The sequence below is a fragment of the Bufo bufo genome, chromosome 1 (assembly GCF_905171765.1).
Source record: "Bufo bufo chromosome 1, aBufBuf1.1, whole genome shotgun sequence".
Taxonomy (NCBI): Eukaryota; Metazoa; Chordata; class Amphibia; order Anura; family Bufonidae; genus Bufo; species Bufo bufo.
The window spans coordinates 678,852,234-678,876,963 of record NC_053389.1 but is presented as its reverse complement, the minus strand read 5'-3'; the positions used below and the strand labels follow the sequence as shown (position 1 = coordinate 678,876,963).

Below are 24,730 nucleotides of genomic sequence, written 5' to 3'. Positions count from 1 at the left end.
GACATCCCAGAGCATCTCAGCAGGGTCATCCCTATTAAACCAGGCGTCGACCCTGCCGATTTAAAACAATACCTAAATATTGCAGTACTACGCTATACCTGAGAAAATTCACTTTCTCTTGATATGAAAATGAGGATGTTGGTGCACTAAGGGACTGTCCTCCATCCAGCTCTAGGCACTCGCCCCTCCCCTTGATTGACATGGCCAGACATTTTGTCTGGCCCTGTGTTCTTGCAGTTGCCCTGCTGGTTTAATCCTTTATTCATAAAAGATATAAGCTTATGCTAGAGGGGTCTAAAAAGCAGCTTACCCCCCCCCCCCCCCCTTTCCCAAGGATGTAGGTTTTTCGTACCATCTAGAACAGGGATCAGCAACCTTCAGCACTTCAGTTATAATGTACACTTACTGCACGGCTCTTGTAACTCAAATAGAGGTGAAAGGTGGAATCTGGAGTTGTAGTTTTAGAACAGCTGGAGTGCCGAAGGTTGCAGATCCCTGATATACAGAAACAGGCTACTGTAATCTGCAGGCAGCATGTTCTAGAGCAGGAGGAGTGGAGCAGATTAAAGTATAAAGTAAGAGTTTTACTGAATATTTTCCCACTAAAATATATATAAATCAGCTCAGCTCTTACGGCTCTATAACATGCAGCCTGCAGATTGAACTGAATCTTGTGGTCACAATGGATTATATATATATATATATATATATATATATATATATATATATATATATATATTTATTTATTTTTAGCTGTGTTGACCGCTACAGAAAGTTCTGCATTTAAATTTCAATCATATAGTACTGCTAAAATGAAAAATTAAAGCCAGCAAAAATTCTTAAGAAAATTATTTTCATGAACATTGAGTTTAGAATCATTATTTCCTAATGGAAGTGTTAGGGAACTTCTCTTCACATCCCCTGTCCTTTAGAAGACAGAGTGCTCACCTACATTGGCACTGACTTTTAGCGTGCCACTGTCCAATTTTAATCTTGTGAAGATACTCGCTTCCCTCGAAAAAGCGGTAAACTATTTTTCCCATTGGGAACTGAGCCGAGGATTCAGTGCTGTGCCATTACATCCACATTACTGTGCCGTGCACATCTTTTATTTCCTTGTGCCAGCCACTCAGGCAGAACAGTTCTGCTTATTGTTGGATACAGTCTTGGGAGCTGCAACGATGTATGAAATGATTGCAGCTAGCTGGGAAGGACCTGAACACTCATTTAAGAGCTACTGCACTGCATGCAGGCCGCCATTAGCAGCTGCTCTACCGACATGCTGGGATAAAGAGAAAGTCAGCATGTAGCAGTGTAAGGGCATTTAACTGGGTGCAGAAGATGCATTATTAGAAGTTTTATTACAGTGTTACTAATGGTAAGATTTTTGTATCCTGTTTGGCCAAGGCAAAATACATTGAACTGGAAATCCTTTATGCTGCCTAAGAAGATTCTAAACCCAAAATATAGGGTATCGTTGTTCACTGCTGACTCCAATGTACTTTGATGTTTCCATGTTTGTATGGAAGGAGGCAATGGGGAGATCCAGCAGCAGCCATGCAGGGATTGGGGGGGGGTTCTACTTCTGGATAACCCCTTCAACAAAGCAGTTTCTTTCATTTGGAGGATCAGTGGGAGACAGACCCTCGCTGAAAACGTCCAAGCAGTATGCCATCACTTGAGGTCAATGGAATACCCCTTTAAGGCTGGGCTAAAGAGAGTGCTCCTGGGCTAAACTGCTGCTGTATAGACCAAATGCAAAGAGTCTAATCTGTCTCCATGATCATATATTTCTATGTCTAACAGTCTCCAAAGTCCATTGCACACCCTAGGCGCGTACCATTAGCAGGGGCTTTATAGTTTAGGTAAGAGACTTCTGGGGCTCTGTTCACAGTAGCCTGATCCAACAGGCTGTTCCAGCACAAATGCCAGGTGTCGGCCAGACAAAAACCACTGCTCTCTGCACGCAGTACTTTTCCAGCCGAAACCTAGCACTTATGCCGGAAAAGTGGCGGGATCCCATTATAGTCAAAGGGGTTCTGACGGTACACGGTTGTATCCAGCAATGCCGGTTATGGCAAGCTCTGGTAGCCTTATCCCCCTCTAGATCAGACCACCAGAATCCAAACCTAAGTGTGAACGGGGCCTAAAGCATAAATGGTTAACAAATGCTTTTCAGGCAAGAATATTGTGAACATTGTGGTGGTGGGTGATGAGCTAACAAAATTAAAATGTAAAAAAATTCTTGGTGACAGACGTTTTCATGACAAAAAAAAAAATTGATCAATGAATTATATACAAACCACTATCTACACTAGGCATAAGTGTTTCAGGTGGATCAGAAACCAACAGAGCAAGCATAGTGGTCCAGCAGGTGTCTCACGGTACCAGAATAGCATAACAATTCTTACAGGGGGTCACCTCTTCCAGCAGATGGAATTTTACCTGATTGGCCAGTTATACATTTTTTAAGCGGTGAAGTTAATAAATGGTTGTAAAAGTACACAAGCCCCTGTAGAACCATCACAAAGCATGAGATTTTTCTGAACATAACAGAAGTGGGACACGCAGCTTTTGAAGTTCAGGCTGAAGCCCATTAAAACCTGCAGTTTTACTACAACATGTCGCTGATGCCCCCGGTGGAGATGCAGCCACCGGCACTTCTGTCAGATTTGGCTCATCTCTGGACTTGTCATGCGTTCAGGCACAAAGGACTTTTGTAGGATGCTCTTTGATCTACCATCTTGCATACTCTGCTGAATGTCTGTTTTGTGAAGGGAATAGGTCTAGAATTATACACGACACAATCACTGGTATAAAAGAACCACAAGCCTGGAGATAGAAAGATGCCACGTCACTTCTTGGGGTTGCAGCAGGAGATAAAATGACATTGTACGGCTCACAACAAGTTTACCTTCCCTACTGTATCAAGCTACATTTCCAAAATGCTGCAACCGATTGCACTGGAGATGGAAAGAATGCCCACCATTCTGACAAAAGTTGCTATAACCCGGTCATGTAGAACATTGCAATGTTTAAAGGGCTTGTACAGGACTACAAAAACATGGCAGCTGTCAGTGCCATAACTGTCCACAGGTTGTGTCTGGTACGGCAGCCTAGTCGTTTTCCCTTCAATGGAGCGGGGCTGCAATACCAGACGCAACCCACGGGCAGGTGTAATGATGTTCTGGAAATAAAGAAGCCATTATTTTCTAATCTGGAACAACCCCTTTAACCCAGCCATGGCTGAAATAGCTGTAACTAAACACTACATAAAAGAAGAAGTAATATAAGAAGTGATGCCACATTTTACTTTTACCACTTCCATCTCTAGGCTAAGTGTTCCTTGTATGATTGCTGGGGGTCAGACTACTGGGAACCAACCAATTATGAGAACGGGGGTGCTGGAATACATGCGCACCACCACTCACGAGAAGGGAGGTGCATGCGTAGTCATCAGAGAGTCCCCAGCGATCATACATTTAGGTCTTATCCTGTTTTGTCTGGTATTGTAGCTCACCTACTTTCAAGTTGTGTTTGAAAAAAAAACAAAAAACTTTTATTTCTGTTTTCAGAAAACACCTGGAGCATAAAACATCTCATCATCGGGATAAAAAAAGTAAAAGTAGTGATCGAGACCTTCTCCGCCCTTGATGCCATGCAATGATCAGCTGTACCGATGTAGACGTTTCCCAGCCAGCTATACTCTGAAGAATCCCGAAATCATCCTCTAATGAGGTAAAAGTAGGTTCGAGTTCCCAGCACCGATCCTTTGTGCAATTATGATATCATACATAAAAACATGAGTATCTGAGGGACTGCTTGTCCCAGATTAAACACATACGCTTTCACTTAAACCATATTACAACGGTTAAATCAATACGACCTTTACTTTGGGATGATTGCATTTTTCTAAGAGTCAATTACAATCGATAGGCTGATAAAAATAAATATAAAAAAATTGATCCAAAATGTTGCTCTGGCCATTAGAGGAGACAGAACAAAGGGTTAAACAAGAAAACTATTACCTACAGCTTATCGACTCCCAGAAGAATTCAGTGTGTAACCAAGATTGAAAACCTTTTTCCCATTACTTTATATGGGTCGATTCCTTATAAAAGCCAAACACTGGAGAAGGGGGAAAAAAAAAAATATAATAAATCGGAGCTGCTTTTCAAAGCAAACACCCCATGTAACGAGAAGTGATAGGAACTGTTGGTTTTAATCAGGAAAATTACTTTTTACAGCCACACTGCCTTGGCGAGCACAATGAAGGAAATTACAAATAGAAGAATATAGACCTCTTGGAAGAGGTCAGAAAGCACAAATTGGCAGTCTAATAGAAAAGATCCGTACAGTACACGTGTATCTACAAATAAACAAAGACAGATGCTTGCTGAGGTCTGTCTGATGAGGCGTGTGTTTGCTCACAACTGCTGGCCAGCACTAAGGAGGCAAGTTCAGAAATATATTACTGAAAAATAAACTAATTCAATGTCCCTGACCTCCTTGCATAGAGAATAAAAGTGACAGCTGAGATAATGTGATGCAGTCAGACTTCTCCATGATCAAACAGAAGCGTGGGTGAGGGTAAATAAGAGCACTCTCAATATCCTTGAACCAGATCATTACACATCAGGCGGGCTCATGCCATCTGGGTGGCAGGATTCCACGGATGTACCACATTCCCACAAGAGCATTCTGGTTTTATAAGAACATTTATGAGACTATTAATATGAGGAACACAAAAGTAAGTGCTTATTCCTGGAAATACTGGAGGCTGAAGTTCCTTGCACACACAGTGTGCCCTTTATCAAGTAAGCTAAAATTGTCAATCCACATCTTTGATTTTGCAGATGACGGGTACAGTAGGTGGATCCTGATCCCACTAGAATGACTTGCAATTCAAGATACACAAAACCAGGTTGAGATCTACAATAGAACACTACTGTCCTGTGATCTGCAGTCAACACCAACTGGTTAGCTCTCCAAGTCCATCTACAAAGAATGAAGGAATCATGAGGTCACATTTTAATTTATCTATCTGAAGGACCAAATCGGATGTAGATAGGTGAAGGCCCTATTACACTGCACGGGTTCCTGCCATTTATAGGGAATACAAGCGCTCATTCCTGATAATCGGCTTGTACAATCGAGCAGGTGATCAACTAGCAAATGCTCCTTCATCGACTGATCGTAGTCTTTCATCAGGATGAAAGATGGCAAATTAGCGGGCCTGCGAGTGCCATGTGACATCTTCCATCAGGGCTTCCTCTGACAGATCAGGCAGTGTAATATCACCCTGTTTGATGGCAAGAATAACAAAGCTAATAGACCTGCTAAAACCATATAGGAGCCATCAGAATTTGTAAGAATCCAGTTAAAAAACAGTCACATCTGCATTAATAATGTAAACTGACACCAATGTAAACCAGAAGGACCTTTGCTTCCCGCCTGGGATGCGGAGCAAGACAGATCCGTCATGACCCACTGTACAGGGCCACCATTTGCCTCACGCAGTGCAACACATCTCCGTCGCATAGAGTTGATCAGGTTGTTGATTGTGGCCTGTGGAATGTTAGCCCACTCCTCTTCAATAACTGTGCGAAATTGCAGAATATTGGCAGGAACTGGAACACGCTGTCGTATACGGCAATCCAGAGCATCCCAAACATGCTCAAAGGGTGACATGTCCGGTGAGTATGCTGGCCATGCAAGAACTGGGATGTTTTCAGCTTCCAAAAATTGTGTACAGATCCTTGCAATATGGGGCCGTGCATTATCATGCTGCAACATGATGTGATGGTCGTGCATGAATGGCACAACAATGGGCCTCAGGATCTCGTCACGGTATCTCTGTGCATTCAAAATGCCATCAATAAAATGCACCAGTGTTTGTTGTCCATAACATACGCCTGCCCATACCATAACCCCACCGCCACCATGGGCCACTCGATCCACAAAGTTGACGTCAGCAAACCGCTCACCCACACGACGCCACACACGTTGTCTGCCATCTGCCCTGAACAGTGAAAACTGGGACTCATCCGTGAACAGAACGCCTCTCCAATGTGCCAGACACCATCGAATGTGAGCATTTGCCCACTCAAGTCGGTAACGAGGACGAACTGCAGTCATGTCCAGACCCCGATGAGGATGACGAGCATGCAGATGAGCTTCCCTGAGACGGTTCCTGACAGTTTGTGCAGAAATTCTTTGGTTATGCAAATTGATTGTTGCTGCAGCTTTCTGGGTGGCTGGTCTCAGACGATCATGGAGGTGAACATGCTGGATGTGGAGGTCCTGGGCTGGTGTGGTTACACGTGGTCTGCGGTTGTGAGGCCGGTTGGACTTCCTGCCAAATTCTCTGAAACGCCTTTGGACACGGCTTATGGTAGAGAAATGAACATTCATTGCACGGGCAACAGCTCTGGTAGGCATTCCTGCAGTCAACAAGCAAATTGCACACTCCCTCAAACGTTGCGACATCTGTGGCATTGTGCTGTGTGATCAAACTGCACATTTCAGAGTGTTCTCTTATTGTGGGCAGTCTAAGGCACACCTGTGCAATATTCATGCTGTCTAATCAGCACCTTGATATGCCACACCTGTCAGGTGAGATGGATTATCTCGGCAAAGGAGAAGTGCTCACTAACACAGATTTAGACAGATTTGTGAACAATATTTGAGAGTAATGGGTCTTTTCTGTATGTAGAAAATGTTTCAGATCTTTGAGTTCAGTTCATGCAAAATGGGAGCAAAACCGAAAGTGTTGCGTTTATATTTTTGCTATAATATAATTCTATATCTATCTATCTAATGTGGCCAAAACTATGTCCCCCAAGCACAGGTACCCCCCCCCCCCCCTCCTAAATGCTAGAACAGGGGTAGGCAACCTCCAACACTAAAACTCCCAGCATGCATACTTGCTCTGCTATTCTCAAAACTCCCATAGAAATGAATAGAGCATGCTGGGAATTGTAGTTTCACAACAGCCGGAGTGCCGAAGGTTGCAGACTCCTGTTCTAGGTGAGCCATTCCTCTGTTATTTCTTCTAGATGTATGAAAAAATGCTCCGGAACAGTTATTACATGGACAATGCAAGTATTTACTAAAACAAACACGTCAGGAGGGGCTGACAGGTCCTCTTTTAAGCTGCTTATTAGAGGAGTGATTTCCAACCTTATCACCAGTTTTGGAAGGGGGGGGGGGGGGGTGATCACTGATTGGATAGTACAACCTACACGAAAGACTATTAGACTCCATTCAGAATAAATACCAACATCTTTATTAGATACACAATTAATACATGGAAACAATTAGCAGCAAAGGAAGACCCCCCCCCCCCCCAAATTAGGATCCAGAGGTGGCTGCAGAGTCGCTATGCTACACATGGTATCATTATTTTAGGTTATTCCACTTTACCCTTCTTTTATACCGCATTTAATGTTGGTGGGGGGGGGGGGGGGGGTTTCTCCCCTTTGATATTTAGGGTGTACAAGGGGCAACTACAAGTGGTATTGTTTCATTGTAGGTTGTAGCTGGCCGTCTCTGTAGCCCCCTTGGGATTCTCATTGGGGGAGGGGGGGCTGCTAATTGTTTCCATATGTTTTAATATGTATTAATTGTGTATCTAATAAAGGTTTAGGTATTTATTCTGAATGGAGGCTAACAGTCTTTTGTGTAGGTTGTAGTTTAAACTAACAGTAAGTCCCTCCAGTTATAATTATATAGGCACCCGAGTTTATTATTTGGTGTTATACTTATTGGATAGTGTCAGACTGTGCAGGGACACAGCAGGGGAACCCTGGAAACATGTTTCCATTCTTGGGGACCACCCAATAACCCCCTAATGCCTTGAAGTAGGTGATGCATTCGGCAATTTTTGTCTTCTGCAATGATTTGGATCAGATAGAACTACTTTGCAAAGCATCTTTGAGGAGGCAGAAATCAATATGCTTTCCTTCTTGTAAAAGCAAAAAGCTCTTGTTGTTGCTGCGCTCTGGGGAACCCCTGGATTTCTGGGACCCGTGGTTGGGAAAACACTGACGCACATTAACCACAATGTTTCCAGCCTGCTGACATTTGACCATCGTAATGTGCAGGTTCTCCTTGTGGCCTCTTACATGGATTTAGTCTGCTAGTCTAAAAACAAGTTGCCAGATTAAGGGACCTCTCACAATCCCTGGATCCAAAGGAACGTGATTGTTGTAAGGAATTAGAGAACATGCTCTTACAAGACCAGGAGCAATCATATTCAGTATCAATGAAAGTGCAGCCCATGGACATTTGCCAGTTTTACAGCGACAAAACATTTTTACAATGTACTATAAAATGACCAAGGTTTTGCCAAAGATGTATATTTTAAACTGTATTTTTTGTTGTTTTTAGCTGCATAAGAAAAATGATGCAGTAAGCGTTATCTGGCATCATTGTTAGCTGAACATCAATAAAGTCTTGGGTCCCATGGCACCGACTTGTGTATGGCAGCAAACATTAAAGGGAACTTGTCACATCATTCCTGCTGCTGCTGGAAAATCAGCGGGCTGTCACTCCTCTGCCATAGTAACATTGCTGCTGAGAATTTACAGTTTAATGCTGGCATCGAGCATCCGATTAGAGTCTTACAATGCCTGAGAAGAGTCCGGCTTATTCATGAGCTCTCCCTGCCCCTTAATTTCTGTGCCAACTGCTAAAAAGGGATAATATTTGTATTTCATTTTCAATAGCCTAGTACTGCCAAAAACAGCCAAGAAAAATCTAAAATAGTTTTCAATGAATAAGTATAAAAACAACTTCCTGACAAATATCCCTTATAAGAAAGTACAGTGGACAGTGTTCCTTTAGAAGTCTTACCTGAGGATCTCGGTTTAGCATGAAATGTCTGGTTCTATGAGGTGTTAAAGATCTCTTCACCACAGCCCGATGATGAAAATGATAATAATCCTCAAAGATCTAGGAGAGATACAAGTAAAAAATTGTTAATAACATACACAGATCTATGATCATAATGTGTTCCTTCACCTCACGTGAACAGACACAGCAAAAACCATTCTATTATCACCCCTAGAAAGGATCATACATATGTAATAAATGCAATGGCTAGTATAAAACAGACGAGTTAATGAGAAAAAAAATGCACGTCATCAAGCACAAGCTTAATAGACTGTAATGGCTTACTGCTATAACAACCACCTAGCATAAAATGGTTAATAAAAGCTGACTACATATAGGATCGTTAAGTATTTTGTGCTCGAACATTAGCAGAAAGAATCTGAGGAGACACATAATAGTTGTCAAATTAACACTGCATTTAATAAAGGCAAATGTGTGAGTCAAACACAACAATCTTATTTCATAAAAAGAGTAGTCATCAAAGTTTCTACTAGAACTTTACACCAGAAGAGAAAAAGTAGAAAGCTGTAAACATTGTTCAGTGTTGAAGGGGTTAGAAAGCAATTTGTAAGGTTCTGGGCCCTTATCCAAATACAGTGAGGGCCATTATCTCCATACAGAGAAGGCTTGAAAAAGTAGTGACTCTTCCTACAAATGGCTAGGATGCCAAAAATGACTCCAAGGTTACAACATCAACCCATCCCAGAAATCAGAGACGTCCAGAAGAACATTTAAAAAGTGTAGGCCAGCATTTGTGACTCTACAGTGAGGGAGATGGAGGTCTATCAAGGCTGAAAGGAGTGCTGTTCAAGAGTGACATCAAATCTCATCTCACATTTACAAGGAACTTCTTGAGGATGTGGAAAGCTTAGTTGTTGGATAACTGCTTCTTAAGGCCCCTTTACAGTGCCCGGTATTCAGGCAGATCATCATTAAAGAGCGCTCATACAAATGTTCGTTAACGATAAATCGGCCAGTTTAAAAAGTGCCGCCGATTACCCAACGAACAAAGGAAGCGCTCTTTCATCAGGTAATAGAATCGTTGGTGCAGTCCCCTAAATTATCGTTTGAGGGCAGCAGATTGTCTAAACACGCTCCGCTGCCCACCAAGAATGATTCTGGATGGGGACGAGCAATGGCATTACCGATTGCTTCTGTCCATACTGTGGATGGATCACTGCATATAATAGCAGCGGTCACCTCCAATAACAAGAAGGCGATTGCTGGGAAAGAAAGCTTCCTACCCGACAATCATCTGATCCATCGAGCAGTGTGAAAGGGCTATTAGAATATGGCTCAATCAAAACCCAACGTAAAAATCAGTTGTTTAAATAGGTTGTCTGATGAAGTCACCAACCCTATTATGAGATATGGAAGCCACAGAGTGTGGTCCCCTTCTTGAGAACGCCCTTTATGAGCCAGATAGAGCGGCTCTGTACGAGCAGCTTCTGTTCTGGGAGACTCGAGCTGTCCTTGTGTTACAAAGATTACAATTGATCTGAATGGCTGCCATGTAATAATACATATTCCCTGCAGAAGAAAAGCCTGGCTGCCTGCGGCTTGCTCTTGTGAAACCAAACTTTTCCAGGGGTGCCGAGAGTGGGACCCTGGGCGATCAGCTGATTGCTCTCTAGTAAGACTTCTTTAGGGCTCTGTTCACCGTAGAGTCGTGTCTCCCATTACTGACAGCTTGTGATAATGGTGGCTGCCACGGACTTAAAATCGGTCCATCAGGTTTCAGCGTAGCAAATACAATATTAGTCACTAAAAAGCACTTGAAATCTGATGGAAATGAGTGTATTGGTAGTGTGAACAGAGCGTAACCGAGTATGCTTAGTGTAACTTTATTTTTAATAGAGTGTAGAGCAGGCATGCCCAACCTGCGGACCCCCCAGCTGTTGCAAAACTACAACTCCCAGCATGACTGGATAGCCTACAGCTATTAGCACATGCTGAAAGTTGTAGTTTTGCAACAGCTGGAGGGCCGCATGTTGAGCATCCCTGGTGTAGAAGTAGGGATGTTACACATTTTTGTAAAGTACTTCATTAAGGAAAGAGGTTTCTTTGCACTAGAAAATAAGGTCTTCTCAGCAAAGCTTCAACTGAAAATTGCTAAAGGAGAGCCTGTCTTCCGTCTTCAGTGTACCACTGAGTGCTGAGGACGCCTGTGTGCAACAAGTCAGAGAGGCAAGGCGATGGACAGGGATAGTTAAGGTATATACACATAGCCAGGGACTGGGGTAGTGACAAGAGGCAGGAAGCCTCTGTATGATACACATGCATCTTTAGTGCTCAGTAAAATGCTGAAGACATTTTCCTTAACAACGCTCTGAGCTTTCTCCAAGACTACTCTTAACACCCTGTTTTGTAGTACAAAGAAATGTCTTTCCTTAATAAAGTTGATAAAAAAAAAAAATGATGTCTGCACAACATTTCACATGCAAACAATAGAATTGAGAAATGGGGATCATTCTAGATTAAAGTGGTATTATACCTACTATAAATTTAAAAAATAAAAAAAAATAAAAAAATAGCTTGTGTCGGGCCCATCTACCAGGCGTCAAGGTGGCTTCCGCAGATGGGTACCTAACACTAATATACTGCCTCTCTTGGACTTGCCTAAGCCTACAAATTTCAGGGCAGTGCAGGAACCAGCTACATTTGTACTCTGCTCAGAAGCCCCAGGCAGATGGGTGTTGCTCAGTCTAAAATCGAGGCGCTACCCTCAATATATACTACAAGAAAATTTAGACTAGCACATTCATAATCATAATCACATACCTTGAAGCCTGGTAGATGGGCCAGACACACGTTTGATCAAAAATGTGCGCAAAGAGCTTCTATTTTTTCATTTATAGTAGGTATAATACCACTAATCTAGAATGCTCCCCATTTCTCAATTCTATTGTTTGCATGTGAAATGTTGTGCAGCCATTTTCTTTTCTTTTTTATCAACTATGTTTGCTTGATGGATATGCACCTGTGATTATGTATATGAATGTGCTAGTCTAAATTTTCTTGTAGTTTCTGTAATAAAAACACATAATAAAATAAAAATCCCTATACTATATTAAAAATTGGAAAAGACAGGTACACTTTAAGGAAATCTTTATAAAAGAAGAAAAAAATAAAATACAAACCTGTCATATATAGAGTACAAGGCGGAACAAGTATTATACATTTACGGGAAGAAAATGCTTTATTTCACGACTTGTACAAATACGGCAAATAATGGGAAGCTGACATACATTAAACTAGATGGACGGAAAAATTTCACTATACGATAAGTCTGTAGTCCACACACTCCAATGAGTAAGATGCCAATGCTCTACTCAGATATATCTACAGATAGGAGAGCGAAATAATCTGTGCCTCATGCCCTAGATACTAGCAGCAAGCTTCTAGTTATAATGGCTATATGCATCACATCCACAAAATCTAGGGGGGGGGATTATTATTTTTTTTTTCAGTCTTACACTATGAACTTCTGCCTTTAGGTGCACTCCTATCTGATTTGATGCATAATTCACCGTCATGCCCGCAATAACTGCCCTGCTCACTATACTCCGTAAAAAACACACAAAAAAAAGACATTTCAGTAAAAACACAATGGGCAGCAGTGGCAACGAGTGCTCTGAGTTGCATGGATCAGACACATGCCATGCCCATCTCTACTCCTACAGCGGAGTGCATCTGGCAAGTGACAGGGGTAATAAAAATCAACTAAAAGAGGCGCACGGCTAATTTATGGCCACAAATAAAATTCTTTTTACGCTGACAGCAGAACACAAGGGGTACATCTCAACGTTGCGGCGATGACAAAGTATAGAATACGCTGCCCAATGCATGTACTGACTAAATCGCTGAATTATTTCTGTTTTACAATAAAAAAGGAAAAACGGAGAGGAGGGGGAGCTGAGAACAAGGACAGCAGCAATTATGCTGAAAGATACGATTCAGGCCCCTTTGTGAGGTCTACGAGCTCGGAATCGTGAACGGTAATGCATTTGTCTATTCTGTGGACGTTCACTTCTACTGTAAGTTAATGCGTCTGGAACATAGCGAATTGTTTGCCGACCAAAGCTCTCCATACACATCGCAGTACCCACAGATAAACAAGCCTCTGAAAGAGTCTGCTCTCCAGCAGCTTCCAGTGAATAGAGCTCACAGAGAACACCAGACAATGAGGATAAAGTTTGAGAAGTATTTTTAGCATGTCCAGTATCCTTTTAGTTTTAATCAGAAAGGCTTTTACGTTTTGAGAGGCCATAACCCCTTTCAGGCACTGCCAGAAAGGTACAGAGTATACCGCCTCTGGAATGTAACTAATGACCCTCCCAGCGTGATTGGAAATGTAACTGCAAATTATTTCTGCACCGCCATCTTGTAGGATTTTTATTTTTTAACTGCCATTTTAGTCTTTGGTTGATTCATACACTTTTCATGTTGATCACACACTTAGGGCATGTGAAGTTTACAAAAAGCTTGATTCCATGTAATGTGTTGACAGGAGAAGTGACTTCTTTTCATCATGCCAATTTAATCACGTTTTCACATAAGGCTTTTATTTTCCACAAAATAATTTGTTAAAAATAGGCGAGTATTTAAAGAAAGCGGTCTCTATAGAGAAGAGTCAGTCACCACCAAAATCCGTTCCATATTAGGCATACTGCCATAAAGGATAGGAGCCCCCCAAACATAACCAATCCTTTCTTGTGAAAATCCTGTCCTCTAATCCTGAGAAATGGTTCTTTTCTTTTTCATGTACATAAGGTATTCAGTGCTCTATTGCTCCTAATGCTGCCCAGAGTCTTCCTTTTTATCTCATTGACAGCCCCCAGGATTGATGCTGGGGAGGCAACGTGTGCCACATGGAGAAGGCCTTGTCCATGGTGCACAGAAAACTTCTTTGCATAAAAAGATGCATTTGTCTGGGTTAGAGGACCAGATTTTCACAAAAAATGTATGGTTATATTTCAGGGCACCTACCTCACATGGCATTATTCTTTCTTGGGCTATATTCACACAATAGTGAAAAACAGACATGCGATTACCTTTTTTTTAGCGGCTGTCACAAGTCTGTTTTAAGAACAATGGTAGTAGTCTATGGGGATATTCACATGACCAGTGAGTGGGTGTCAATGATCGATGCAGCAAATCTCCACTATGGCCATCAGATAGGGGTTTCAAAACTATACATTATATAAGTAGGAGTTACAAACATACTGGAATGGAGAGGGAATGGAAGAGCAGCAACAATCTAATGACTTTCTTAAAAGGGTTGTCTCATCTTAAACAATGGGGCATATTGGTAGCATATGCCCCCATTGTCTTATAGGTCCGGGTCCCACCGGTGGGACCTGCACCTATCTTCTAAACAGAGCCCTGCAAAGTAGTGGCTGGAGGACTCCGATCTGGCCGCCACCAAGCGCTGTCCTCATAGTAGTGAATGGGAAAGCACGGCACATGACCGGCTACCGTTCCCATTCACTTCTATGGGCCTAACGGAAATAGCTGAGCCAGTCCTCGGCTATTTTCGGCAGCTTCATAGAAATGAATGTAGGGCGGTTGTGCATGCGCAGTGCGCCCTCCTTCACTTTAAGGGCTCCGTTCTCGATATCCTAGCGATATGCCCCCATTGTCTGCGATGAGACAACACCTTTAAGGATAGATTGAAGATCAGTTTGTTGGTAAGCTGAGGAGGAGGGTTATATATCATTCAATCCAGGATATAAAAAGGCATGCACAAGAAATGTTGCAACATGGGTAAGGAGGAAGCACATGTCACGAGTCCTGACCATTACATCACTGGCACATGCTCCAGGCAGGGCTTGTAAATACATTTGTAGACATGCCCCTGTTGAAACTGCTCATTTTATTAGCGGGGAGTGCTGTCCACTCGGGCAAGTCTACAACTGATATATACAGCACTGCAGCATCTTACCAGTGGTTTAATAACCGAAACTGCCGAAAAGTTTGCTTTAAGGCCATGCAAGTACATCCGGCAGAACAGCTCAACACATTAGTTGTTCTAATAGCGTCTGAGAGTTTAATAGCTATGCATGTCGTCTTACAGGGGGCTGTATGGAGGGACAAGTGCCATATAAACAATTCTTCTACACATTATGTACTATGTTACTATGTTACTATGTTCTCCACTGTCTATTTGCATATAAATTACCATAGCTATAAACTACCATCTAGTAAAGAAGCACACTACAATACTTATACAGAAATGGTGGGTGAATCCAAAATGGAGGATTAAGCTGGTGCCTAGAAATTTATTTAAATTCAATGGAACATGAACACTTAATCCTTCTCCTTCGTTTATTGGCCAGCCTAGTGCATCATAGTCTATATACAAGTCCCTTTACAGCGTTTATAACCAATGTGGTGTAGGGCAATAAAACCCAATATCTGAATATATCATGTTGCATTCTTTGAGGACGTAGCAAAATACCAGCGGGTGGGTTGCAAAATTGTCTAACGACAAAACACAGCCAAACCCAGATGGCTTATTAGTCCAGTCACATGTATACACGCAGATCGGTGAACCTTCTCAACTCTTCCGTGGTCAACCACTACACAATTTAATATAAACGATAGGCAGGCTTTGGGTATAAAGGAGCGGTGGTTAACTCAAGCTTTCATAAGAGAAAGGCTTATTTGGTTCTATTACCCTTCTGCGTCACCTAGAATTCTTTCTCCAATTAAAACCAGATAGTAACTTTTTTCCAAGCCATTTTCATTCTCTAAACAGTTTTTATTTTTACATTGTATTTTCTGTGCATGGTTATGGGGCAGCCATCTTGCCTCAGCTCTTAACAGCATTTAGGGATGCGGTACAGTGACCACAATAGATGGGAGCCGAATCATTGCCTTCTATGGGAGAATTTCTAGACCTGCTCTGTGACCTGTGCAGACAAGAAAGGTACGGATGAAGATGTGACATCACCTACTGTGAATGGCAGATCCTGTGTTACTTATACATAGGGGAGATCTGTCATTGATATTGTGTCTGATTAGGTTAAGTGTATTGGAAGAATTAGAATCGATACTATAAAAAGGAAAAAAAAAAAAAGAATTATTCTACAAAAAGGTGTTTAACTAAAAAAACAACTTGCATTTATTTTACGCATTTATATAGCGCTACTATATTCCGCAGCGCTTTACAGACATTAGCATCCAACTGTTCCCAATAGGGCTCACAATCTAAGGTCCCTATCAGTATGTCTTTGGAGTGTGGGAGGAAAACCGAGTACCCGGAGGAAACCCACACAAACATGGGAAGAACATACAGATGCAGATGTTGCCCTTGGTCAGATTCGAACCTAGGACCCCAGCGCTGCTAGGCACCAATGCTAACCACTCAGCCACATTAAAGAATAGGTTATTTTCTGATGACACATTCCCTTTAACTAAATCTAATCATCCATGTGAATCTTGATCCCCAATATCAACATTTGCTATATTATACCATGAATTTCCATGAAACTAATCTGGAGCTTCTTATATTCTGCTTTGTGTCCTTCCTCTGTTTCCATCTAGAAACGGAAAACTGGGTGCTACTCTTTCAAACACAGACCAGCACTGTAAGCCAGTGTCAAAACCCCCCTCCCTATCTGTTAACACCCAGTTGGCCAATTTATTCATAACTTTCTGGAAAGAATAATGGTAAGAGAACACCGTTTTAGGGTGCATTCACATTATGTGGGACAGCCATGCCCCTGTTGTGGACCTCTAACCACGGATTCGCTAAACATGGGCACTGGCCATGTGCACCCTGCATTGTGGTGTGGACCCAGTACCTACAATGGGTCCGCAATCCACAAGCAGCAGGGAAAGGTTTGTCATGATCTCTCTTTTGTGGGGCGGAGGCACACAAACACTCGGAAGGGCTTCTGCGTGCTGCCATGCCTTCACACAGCAAAAGATAGAGCATGTCCTATATTTCACCACCATCTTGTGGGTGCACACGGCTGATGCCCGCGTTTAAAGGATACACCACACAGGCACGGCTGTCCCACAGTGGTGTGAATGTACCTTTATTATAAAAGATGCTCCAGAAATTTTATAATATGGGGAAAAACAAGCATTTTCTAAACCAGACATGTCAGTAGAGATGGGTTCTCTTTAAATTGAGTTCCTGTTTAGATTATGGATGTGTCTCTTACTTGTCAAAAGAAGTACATTTAAAGACTTTCAATGACCTTGAGGTCAGGGCAACAGTCGGCTGAAGAATAGACGGTACTGATCAAAAAGAAAATGTGATGAAGCATGTGATATAAGAGTGTTATGCAGAAGCTAGGAAGCAAAAATCTATCTTCTGAAGACCAGTCTACAGCTCATCAGAGCTGAGCATTTCATACAAAGATTTCTGTAGATATGTACTGTACATAGACTGGAGTAGAGTGGATAAGGGGGAATTTGTAGATAGTTGGAGAGTCAGCAAGTAGTCCACGAGAGCAGACATTTATTACATTTATTTTATGCATTTATATAGCGCTACTATATTCCACAGCACTTTACAGACATTAGCATCATACTGCCCCCAATGGGGCTCACAATCTAAGGTCCCTATCAGTATGTCTTTGGAGTGTGGGAGGAAACCAGAGTACCCAGAGGAAACCCACACAAACACGGGGAGAACATACAAACTCCATGCAGATGTTGCCCTTTGTCAGATTCGAACCTAGGACCCCAGCGTTGCAAGGCACCAGTACTAACCACTGAGCCACCGTGCTGCTTCCTTCACTGACCGTGCAAGTCATCAGAATCGCTGTATGAAACAAAGTTCAGACATAAAACTTGCGATAACATAGTAAAACAAAACAAAAAAACTACCATGTTTGAAACTGGGAAGAGCGAGGCAAGCAAAGAGTTAACACCTCCTGCAAACTCCATCACCTCTCCATGCACAGCAGCCTCAATAAAAAGTTTGTATCAGACAGTATCAAATCACGGCTGCGGATAGGATGACCCCTAAGTGTATTACAATGTCAGGCCTTATGAAATATCAGCCACTTCCTATTTCCCAGCATATCCCACAGCTGTGCCTGCTGACTTTCAATCACCCAGCACTCACAGAGGAGCAGAGATTACAGCCTTACGCTTTGCTGCCAAGAAGTTATTACGTGGAAGACGAAAAGAGGAAAAAGAAAATATAAACTTGGCTTCCACATAAACAGATGTGCACAGATCGGAGGTGGAGACCCCAATGCACAACGCGATATACAATATTCATCTCATTCACGTATACACAAGACATACATATAGAATATATATATATATATTTTTTTTTTTCAATTAAATCAGCCAATATGTGAAAAGCTTGTATATAATGTGCACTGCTATTTCTGTTTAAATAGTTTTTATTGAGTTTTTCATTTCAAACGGTTAAAAGAGACCATGGTGTCACTTTGTGTATTTATTAAGTGTATTGTTGCTTCTGGCAATCATTTTTTCAAAGCTACAATTGACATTTACCTTCCTTATTATTTGAGACGTGAGGATTTCCAATTTTGCACTATACATTGGAGAGAGGCTGTTAAAATATGACAGAACAGTACTTTGTTCCAGAGTCTTATAAAAAAAAAATAAAAAAAGATTCAGGGTTAGGGCTTGTTCACATGAACGTGCAGTGTTTCGCAGTCCGCAAATTGCAGATCCACAAAACACGGATGCCGTCCGTGTGCCTTCCGCAATTTGTGGAATGGAATAGACGGCCCATGATAGAAATGCCTATTCTTGTCCGCAAAACAGACAAGAATAGGACATGATCTATAATTTTATTCTGGGCCACGGAACGGATGCGGACATCACACAGTGCTGTCCACATTTTTTGCGGCCCCATTAAAGTGAATGGGTCCGCACCCTAGCCCCAAAAAATGCGGCTGATGCGGAACCAAACCATGGTCGTGCGAATGAGCCCTTAAATGGTAGATTGATGTGGATTAGGCTACTTTCACACTAGCGTTCAGAGAGGATCCGTCTGGTGTCTGCACAGACGGATCCTCTCCTATAATGCAGACGTTTGGATCCGTTCAGAACGGATCCGTCTGCATTATAGTTTAGAAAAAATTCTAAGTCTGAAAGTTGTTCAGACGGATCCGTCCAGACTTTACATTGAAAGTCAATGGGGGACGGATCAGTTTGAAATTGCACCATATTGTGTCAACGTCAAACGGATTCGTCCCCATTGACTTACATTGTAAGTCTGGACGGCTCCGTTTGCCTCCGCACGGCCAGGCGGACACCCGAACGCTGCAAGCAGCGTTCGGGTGTCCGCCTGAGAGCGGAGGCGAGGCTGAACGCTGCCAGACTGATGCATTCTGAGCGGATCCGCATCCACTCAGAATGCATTGGTAGCTGGACGGATGCGTTCGGGGCCGCTTGTGAGACCCTTCAAACGGAGCTCACAAGCGGAGCCCCGACGCTAGTGTGAAAGTAGCCTTAGAAGGGCACCTTTTTTCCAGAAACCTAAGATAATTGGGCATTCCCAAAATATATGTAGTAATGTGCCGACTTACTTACAGCCTCTCCAACATACACTCACCTAAAGAATTATTAGGAACACCTGTTCTATTTCTCATTAATGCAATTATCTAGTCAACCAATCACATGGCAGTTGCTTCAATGCATTTAGGGGGGGTGGTCCTGGTCAAGACAATCTCCTGAACTCCAAACTGAATGTCAGAATGGGAAAGAAAGGTGATTTAAGCAATTTTGAGCGTAGCATGGTTGTTGGTGCCAGACGGGCCAGTTTGAGTATTTCACAATCTGCTCAGTTACTGGGATTTTCACGCACAACCATTTCTAGGGTTTACAAAGAATAGTGTGAAAAGGGAAAAACATCTAGTATGCGGCAGTCCTGTGGGCAAAAATGCCTTGTGGATGCTAGAGGTCAGAGGAGAATGGGCCGACTGGTTCAAGCTGATAGAAGAGCAACATTGACTGAAATAACCACTCGTTACAACCGAGGTATGCAGCAAAGCATTTGTGAAGCCACAACACACACAACCTTGAGGCGGATAGGCTACAACAGCAGAAGACCCCACCGGGTACCACTCATCTCCACTACAAATAGGAAAAAGAGGATACAATTTGCACGAGCTCACCAAAATTGGACTGTTGAAGACTGGAAAAATGTTGCCTGGTCTGATGAGTCTCGATTTCTGTTGAGACATTCAAAGGGTAGAGTCCGAATTTGGCGTAAACAGAATGAGAACATGTATCCATCCTCTGATGGCTACTTCCAGCAGGATAATGCACCATGTCACAAAGCTCGAATCATTTCAAATTGGTTTCTTGAACATGACAATGAGTTCACTGTACTAAAATGGCCCCCACAGTCACCAGATCTCAACCCAATAGAGCATCTTTGGGATGTGGTGGAACGGGAGCTTCGTGCCCTGGATGTGCATCCCTCAAATCTCCATCAACTGCAAGATGCTATCCTATCAATATGGGCCAACATTTCTAAAGAATGCTATCAGCACCTTGTTGAATCAATGCCACGTAGAATTAAGGCAGTTCTGAAGGCAAAAGGGGGTCCAACACCGTATTAGTATGGTGTTCCTAATAATTCTTTAGGTGAGTGTAGATCGGGGGAATCTTTATATATTTTAGAGAGCCTGTATGGGGTGTAATAGCATCTGAAGATTAGTTTGGAGTAAGCCTCTTGAAGATCTGCACATAACGTTCTGCGCACTGAAGTCAAATAGGCTATTTTCCATTTTGTCATAGGGTTGCTTGTGTTCAATTCTCTTCCCCACTTTTGAAAGTCTGCTAGAAATAGCAGTGCACACAATGACAGTCCCTTCAAAATGAGCTTCATTCAAAAAGTTTTCCATGCAATCACAAAAAAACTGCATTAGTATATGAAAGAGGAGATTTGTCTGAACTAAAGCTGAAAGTAGAAGATTTTCAGATTTTGCCTGGAGTAAGACTTTAAAGTGGTTCTATTTCATCTGCTTCCACATCCACAGGTCCAAAAAAAAAAAAAAAAAGATCTCCGTCAGATGCATCCTGCTTAGAGACAGGAATACAGCAGGGATGCAGAATACTGACATATTAATATAAGGGGGCAAACCTGGCCAGGACATAGGGGAAGATGCATCTCCCTATGCCAGTTTTCTGCTGGGGAAACAGTGTTTGTGACCACCACTAGGACTATATTTGGTCACGAGTGGCATTTCTACACCGCCCTCGCCAGTTTCCAAGGAGGTGTGGTGAGGGCAGAGTCAGTGGGCCTGGCACAGTCATCTTCTCTTATGCTTGTTTTCTGGTGTAAATGAAGACTGAAATCCATAGACTATCCAAGCTGCTGTAGATTTCAGTTCAGGCGGATGGACTGCACCTAAATTAAGCGCATCCTCTGCCAGCACAGGGAATATCAAGAACTGCGTGTACACACCGACAGTGGAGACTTTCTAGAGTAAGCAACCCACCATATGAAGTTTAGCAATGACTTCTCCTCACCAAGATAAATTAGAGCTGAGCAATATCCACCTATTAGTCAGTATGGCTACTTTCACACTTGCGTTCGGGGTTCCGCTTGAAGGCTCTCACAAGCGGCCCCGAACGGATCCGTCCAGCCCCAATGCATTCTGAGTGGATGCGGATCCGCTCAGAATGCATCAGTCTGGCTCCGCTTGGCCTCCGTTCCACTCAGCAGGCGGACACCCGAACGCAGCTTGCAGCGTTCAGGTGTCCACCTGGCCGTGCGGAGCCAAACAGATCCGTCCAGACTTAGGCTACTTTCACACTTGCGTTTGGGGTTCCGCTTGCGAGATCCGTTTGAGGATGGTTCGGAATGCATCAGTTTGGCTCCGTTCCGCATCCATTCCGCTCTGGAGGCGGACACCAAAACGCTGCTTGCATTATAGGAGCGGATCCGTCTGTGCAGACACCAGACGGATCCGCTCCGAACGCAAGTGTGAAAGTAGCCATAACAGGGATCAGCGCCATGGAATTAATGGTGCTTAAAATAAATCATTATATTTATCCACTGGAAGACGCCCAGTTGGTGGCTGCCAACAGTGTCATTGGAAAGGCACCATGTAAATAATTGTTTTAATCGAGACGCAGTGCTGGATTCCTCTTATCAGTATCGGACAGTTTCCGGAGTGGCATCTCCGTGCACAGTCACATTTTCCTGGGATTTGTACCTTGCAAAGTGATTTAGTGATGAGCTGTATGACCTTCCCTCATCTTTGTTCATCGAAAGAAGTCCATGCTACATAAAAACCAGTGCTCATAAAGTGATGTTAAAATACATGGTGCATTTTGCCACAGATCTAACAATTTCAGGTCCCATCAGCATCCACCTGAAATGGCCACCAGTTTTTTCTGACAAGTGACCTACACTTACTAATGTGAGTGCACCTAAATGTTGCCATATATTCTACCAAAATGTGGTGCAAATTGGTGCATCTAGATTTAGAGACACTCGTTCTAGCCCAGAAAGGGAAAGTGACTTCACAGGATGCAACGTTTTGTGCCAAAATTGCACCACAATTCTGCTCTAAAATTCTGTCTCAAAGTACCGTAAGTTATTATCCAACCAATGGTTTTTATAGTTAGATAAGAGTCCCTATCCCTGCACCACACATCACCCAGTATTATGTGGTGCAGGTCTAGATGACCTAAGGGCCCTTGACATGGGCAGAATATTGGGAACGAATGCTCATTCTGGATACTTTCCCTGTATAAAGGTGCCACAGATCACCCTAGAGAACCCTTGTTCATCGGGTGAAAGCATCATCCATGTGGCACACGAATCAGTGGATCTGATGAAAGGAAGGCACCAGGCACTTCAACTTTACATTCTCCTTGCATCAAATTTTTGTCCAAAACCAGATGACATCCGTCAATCCAGTTCAACCTGTTATCCTGCAAAGTTGTTCCAGAGAAAGGCAAAAAACCCTTATGAGGTAGAAGCCAATTTTCCTCATTTTAGGTGAAAAAATTCCTTTGAATTCAATCAGGCAATCAGAATAACTCCCTGGATCAATGACCCCTCTCTAGTAGCTATAGCCTGTAATATTATTACACTCCAGAAATACATCCAGGCCCCTCTTGAATTCCTTTATTGTACTCACCACCTCCTCAGGCAGAGAGCTCCATAGTCTCACTGCTCTTACCGTAAAGAATCCTTTTCTATGTTTGTGTACAAACCTTCTTTCCTCCAGACGCAGAGGATGTCCCCTCGTCACAGTCACAGTCCTAGGGATAAATAGGTGATGGGAGAGATCTCTGTACTGACCCCTGATACATTTATACACAATTAGATCTCCGCTCAGTCTTTTTTCTAAAGTGAATAACCCTAATTTTGATCATCTTTCAGGGTACTGTAGTTGCCTTCCTCTGAACCCTCTCCAGCTCTGCTATTCTTGTGCAGAGGACCCCATAATTGTACACAATACTCCACGGAGGAGGACATTTATTAAACCATTTATGCAACTACTAAGTGTGTTAAAGTTACAAATTATGGAGTACATCATATTTGTGACTGAGTTTCAATACTTTTCCAAAGTGACGAGAAAAAAGTGGGCAGGCCTATGTGGGAGCGGCCAGAAACTGGCGTAGGTTATAATAAAAGCCCTCTGGCTGGCATAGACCTCAGTTTCAGAGGGACAGAGATGCTTTTGTCTCTTAGTAAATCAGGCCCATCTTACTGCAGCGCAGGAACGCCAGTCTGGATAAGTCTCCCCCCATGTGTGATCTGTTCAGTAGTGCGGCTGCTGTTTAAGACAAGACTTCACTTTGATCTCAAAAGGGTTAAAATGAACAAAATGATATTGCATCTTGCATAAAGTGTTTGGTATCGACATTTTCTACACATCCTCTGAAGGGTAAAAGGGGATGTATTCACTGAGGAGAATGTGGGCAATTAGTGAAATCCTATAGAATGAGAAACCAGAAATGTCCAATTATGTGGTCACGCAATTACATTCCATGGTGGCCACATGAAACGTTTTAATAGACCAATGATGGAATGAATGCATGAGAAGCGCTGACCTTGGCCTTAGGACAGCGTAGACTGCAGACAAGATATCTGCAACGTTATAATATCTTACACACATTAATAAAACCTTTTTTTTTAGCTATGTAGGAGCCAATTAAATGTGAGATTTCGGTTGGGTAAAACACCTTACTGACATACTCTGCGTATCTTAGTGGAATTAGATTCATAATAAGTGAATGAGTGATTAACGTCATTCACTTCTAGTGTAAAAATCTGCAGCAGATCTTAGGCATGATCAGATTTTCAGATGCCCTATGTGGAATCATTGATTGCAACGTGTGAAATTGGAGGCTAAATCCAAACACGCATGGATTTAGGCCAGGTATGAAGCCTGGTTCATACCCGGCCTATAAGAAGGTATTAGAGGTAATTTAAAAGTACACTAATGTAAAACACTGCGCGCTTCCCCCTGTCCTGATGGAGGATTCGGTTAATTTATGACAAAGGGTGCACCTGGAGTGAAAAACTACTCCAGCACAGGAGTTTAAAAAAAAAAAAGTCGCCAAATGGGGTTTGGCAACTTTTTTTTTTTTTTAACACCTGAAACTAAAACTAAACTAAACGACCTCCATTGTGTAGACACGCTGAAGGAAAATACAGCGTCTCCTCTACAGCACCTTCATAGACGTTATTCCTGGTATCCCTCTAAGGGTACCTGTGCATGTCCTGGATAATGCGTGAATTTTCAAGAGAGAAAATGTAGCATAATAAAAAACTAGCAAAAAGATCTGATAAATCTCATAAAGACTTTACTTGTGCAGATTCTGTGTGTGATTGGGGTAAAACTGCAACAAAATCTGCAGCAAG

At 42.5% G+C, this 24,730-nt stretch overlaps 1 protein-coding gene across 1 annotated transcript in view; it reads right to left on the bottom strand.

Annotated features, from left to right (window-relative positions):
• The window catches only part of FURIN (furin, paired basic amino acid cleaving enzyme), a 205,906-nt gene that overhangs the window by 79,767 nt on the left and 101,409 nt on the right, over positions 1-24,730 (bottom strand). Inside the window, exon 3 of the mRNA XM_040414111.1 lies at positions 8,857-8,955. Coding sequence (XP_040270045.1) covers positions 8,857-8,955 — 99 coding nt within the window. The remainder of the gene's footprint in view (positions 1-8,856; positions 8,956-24,730) is intronic.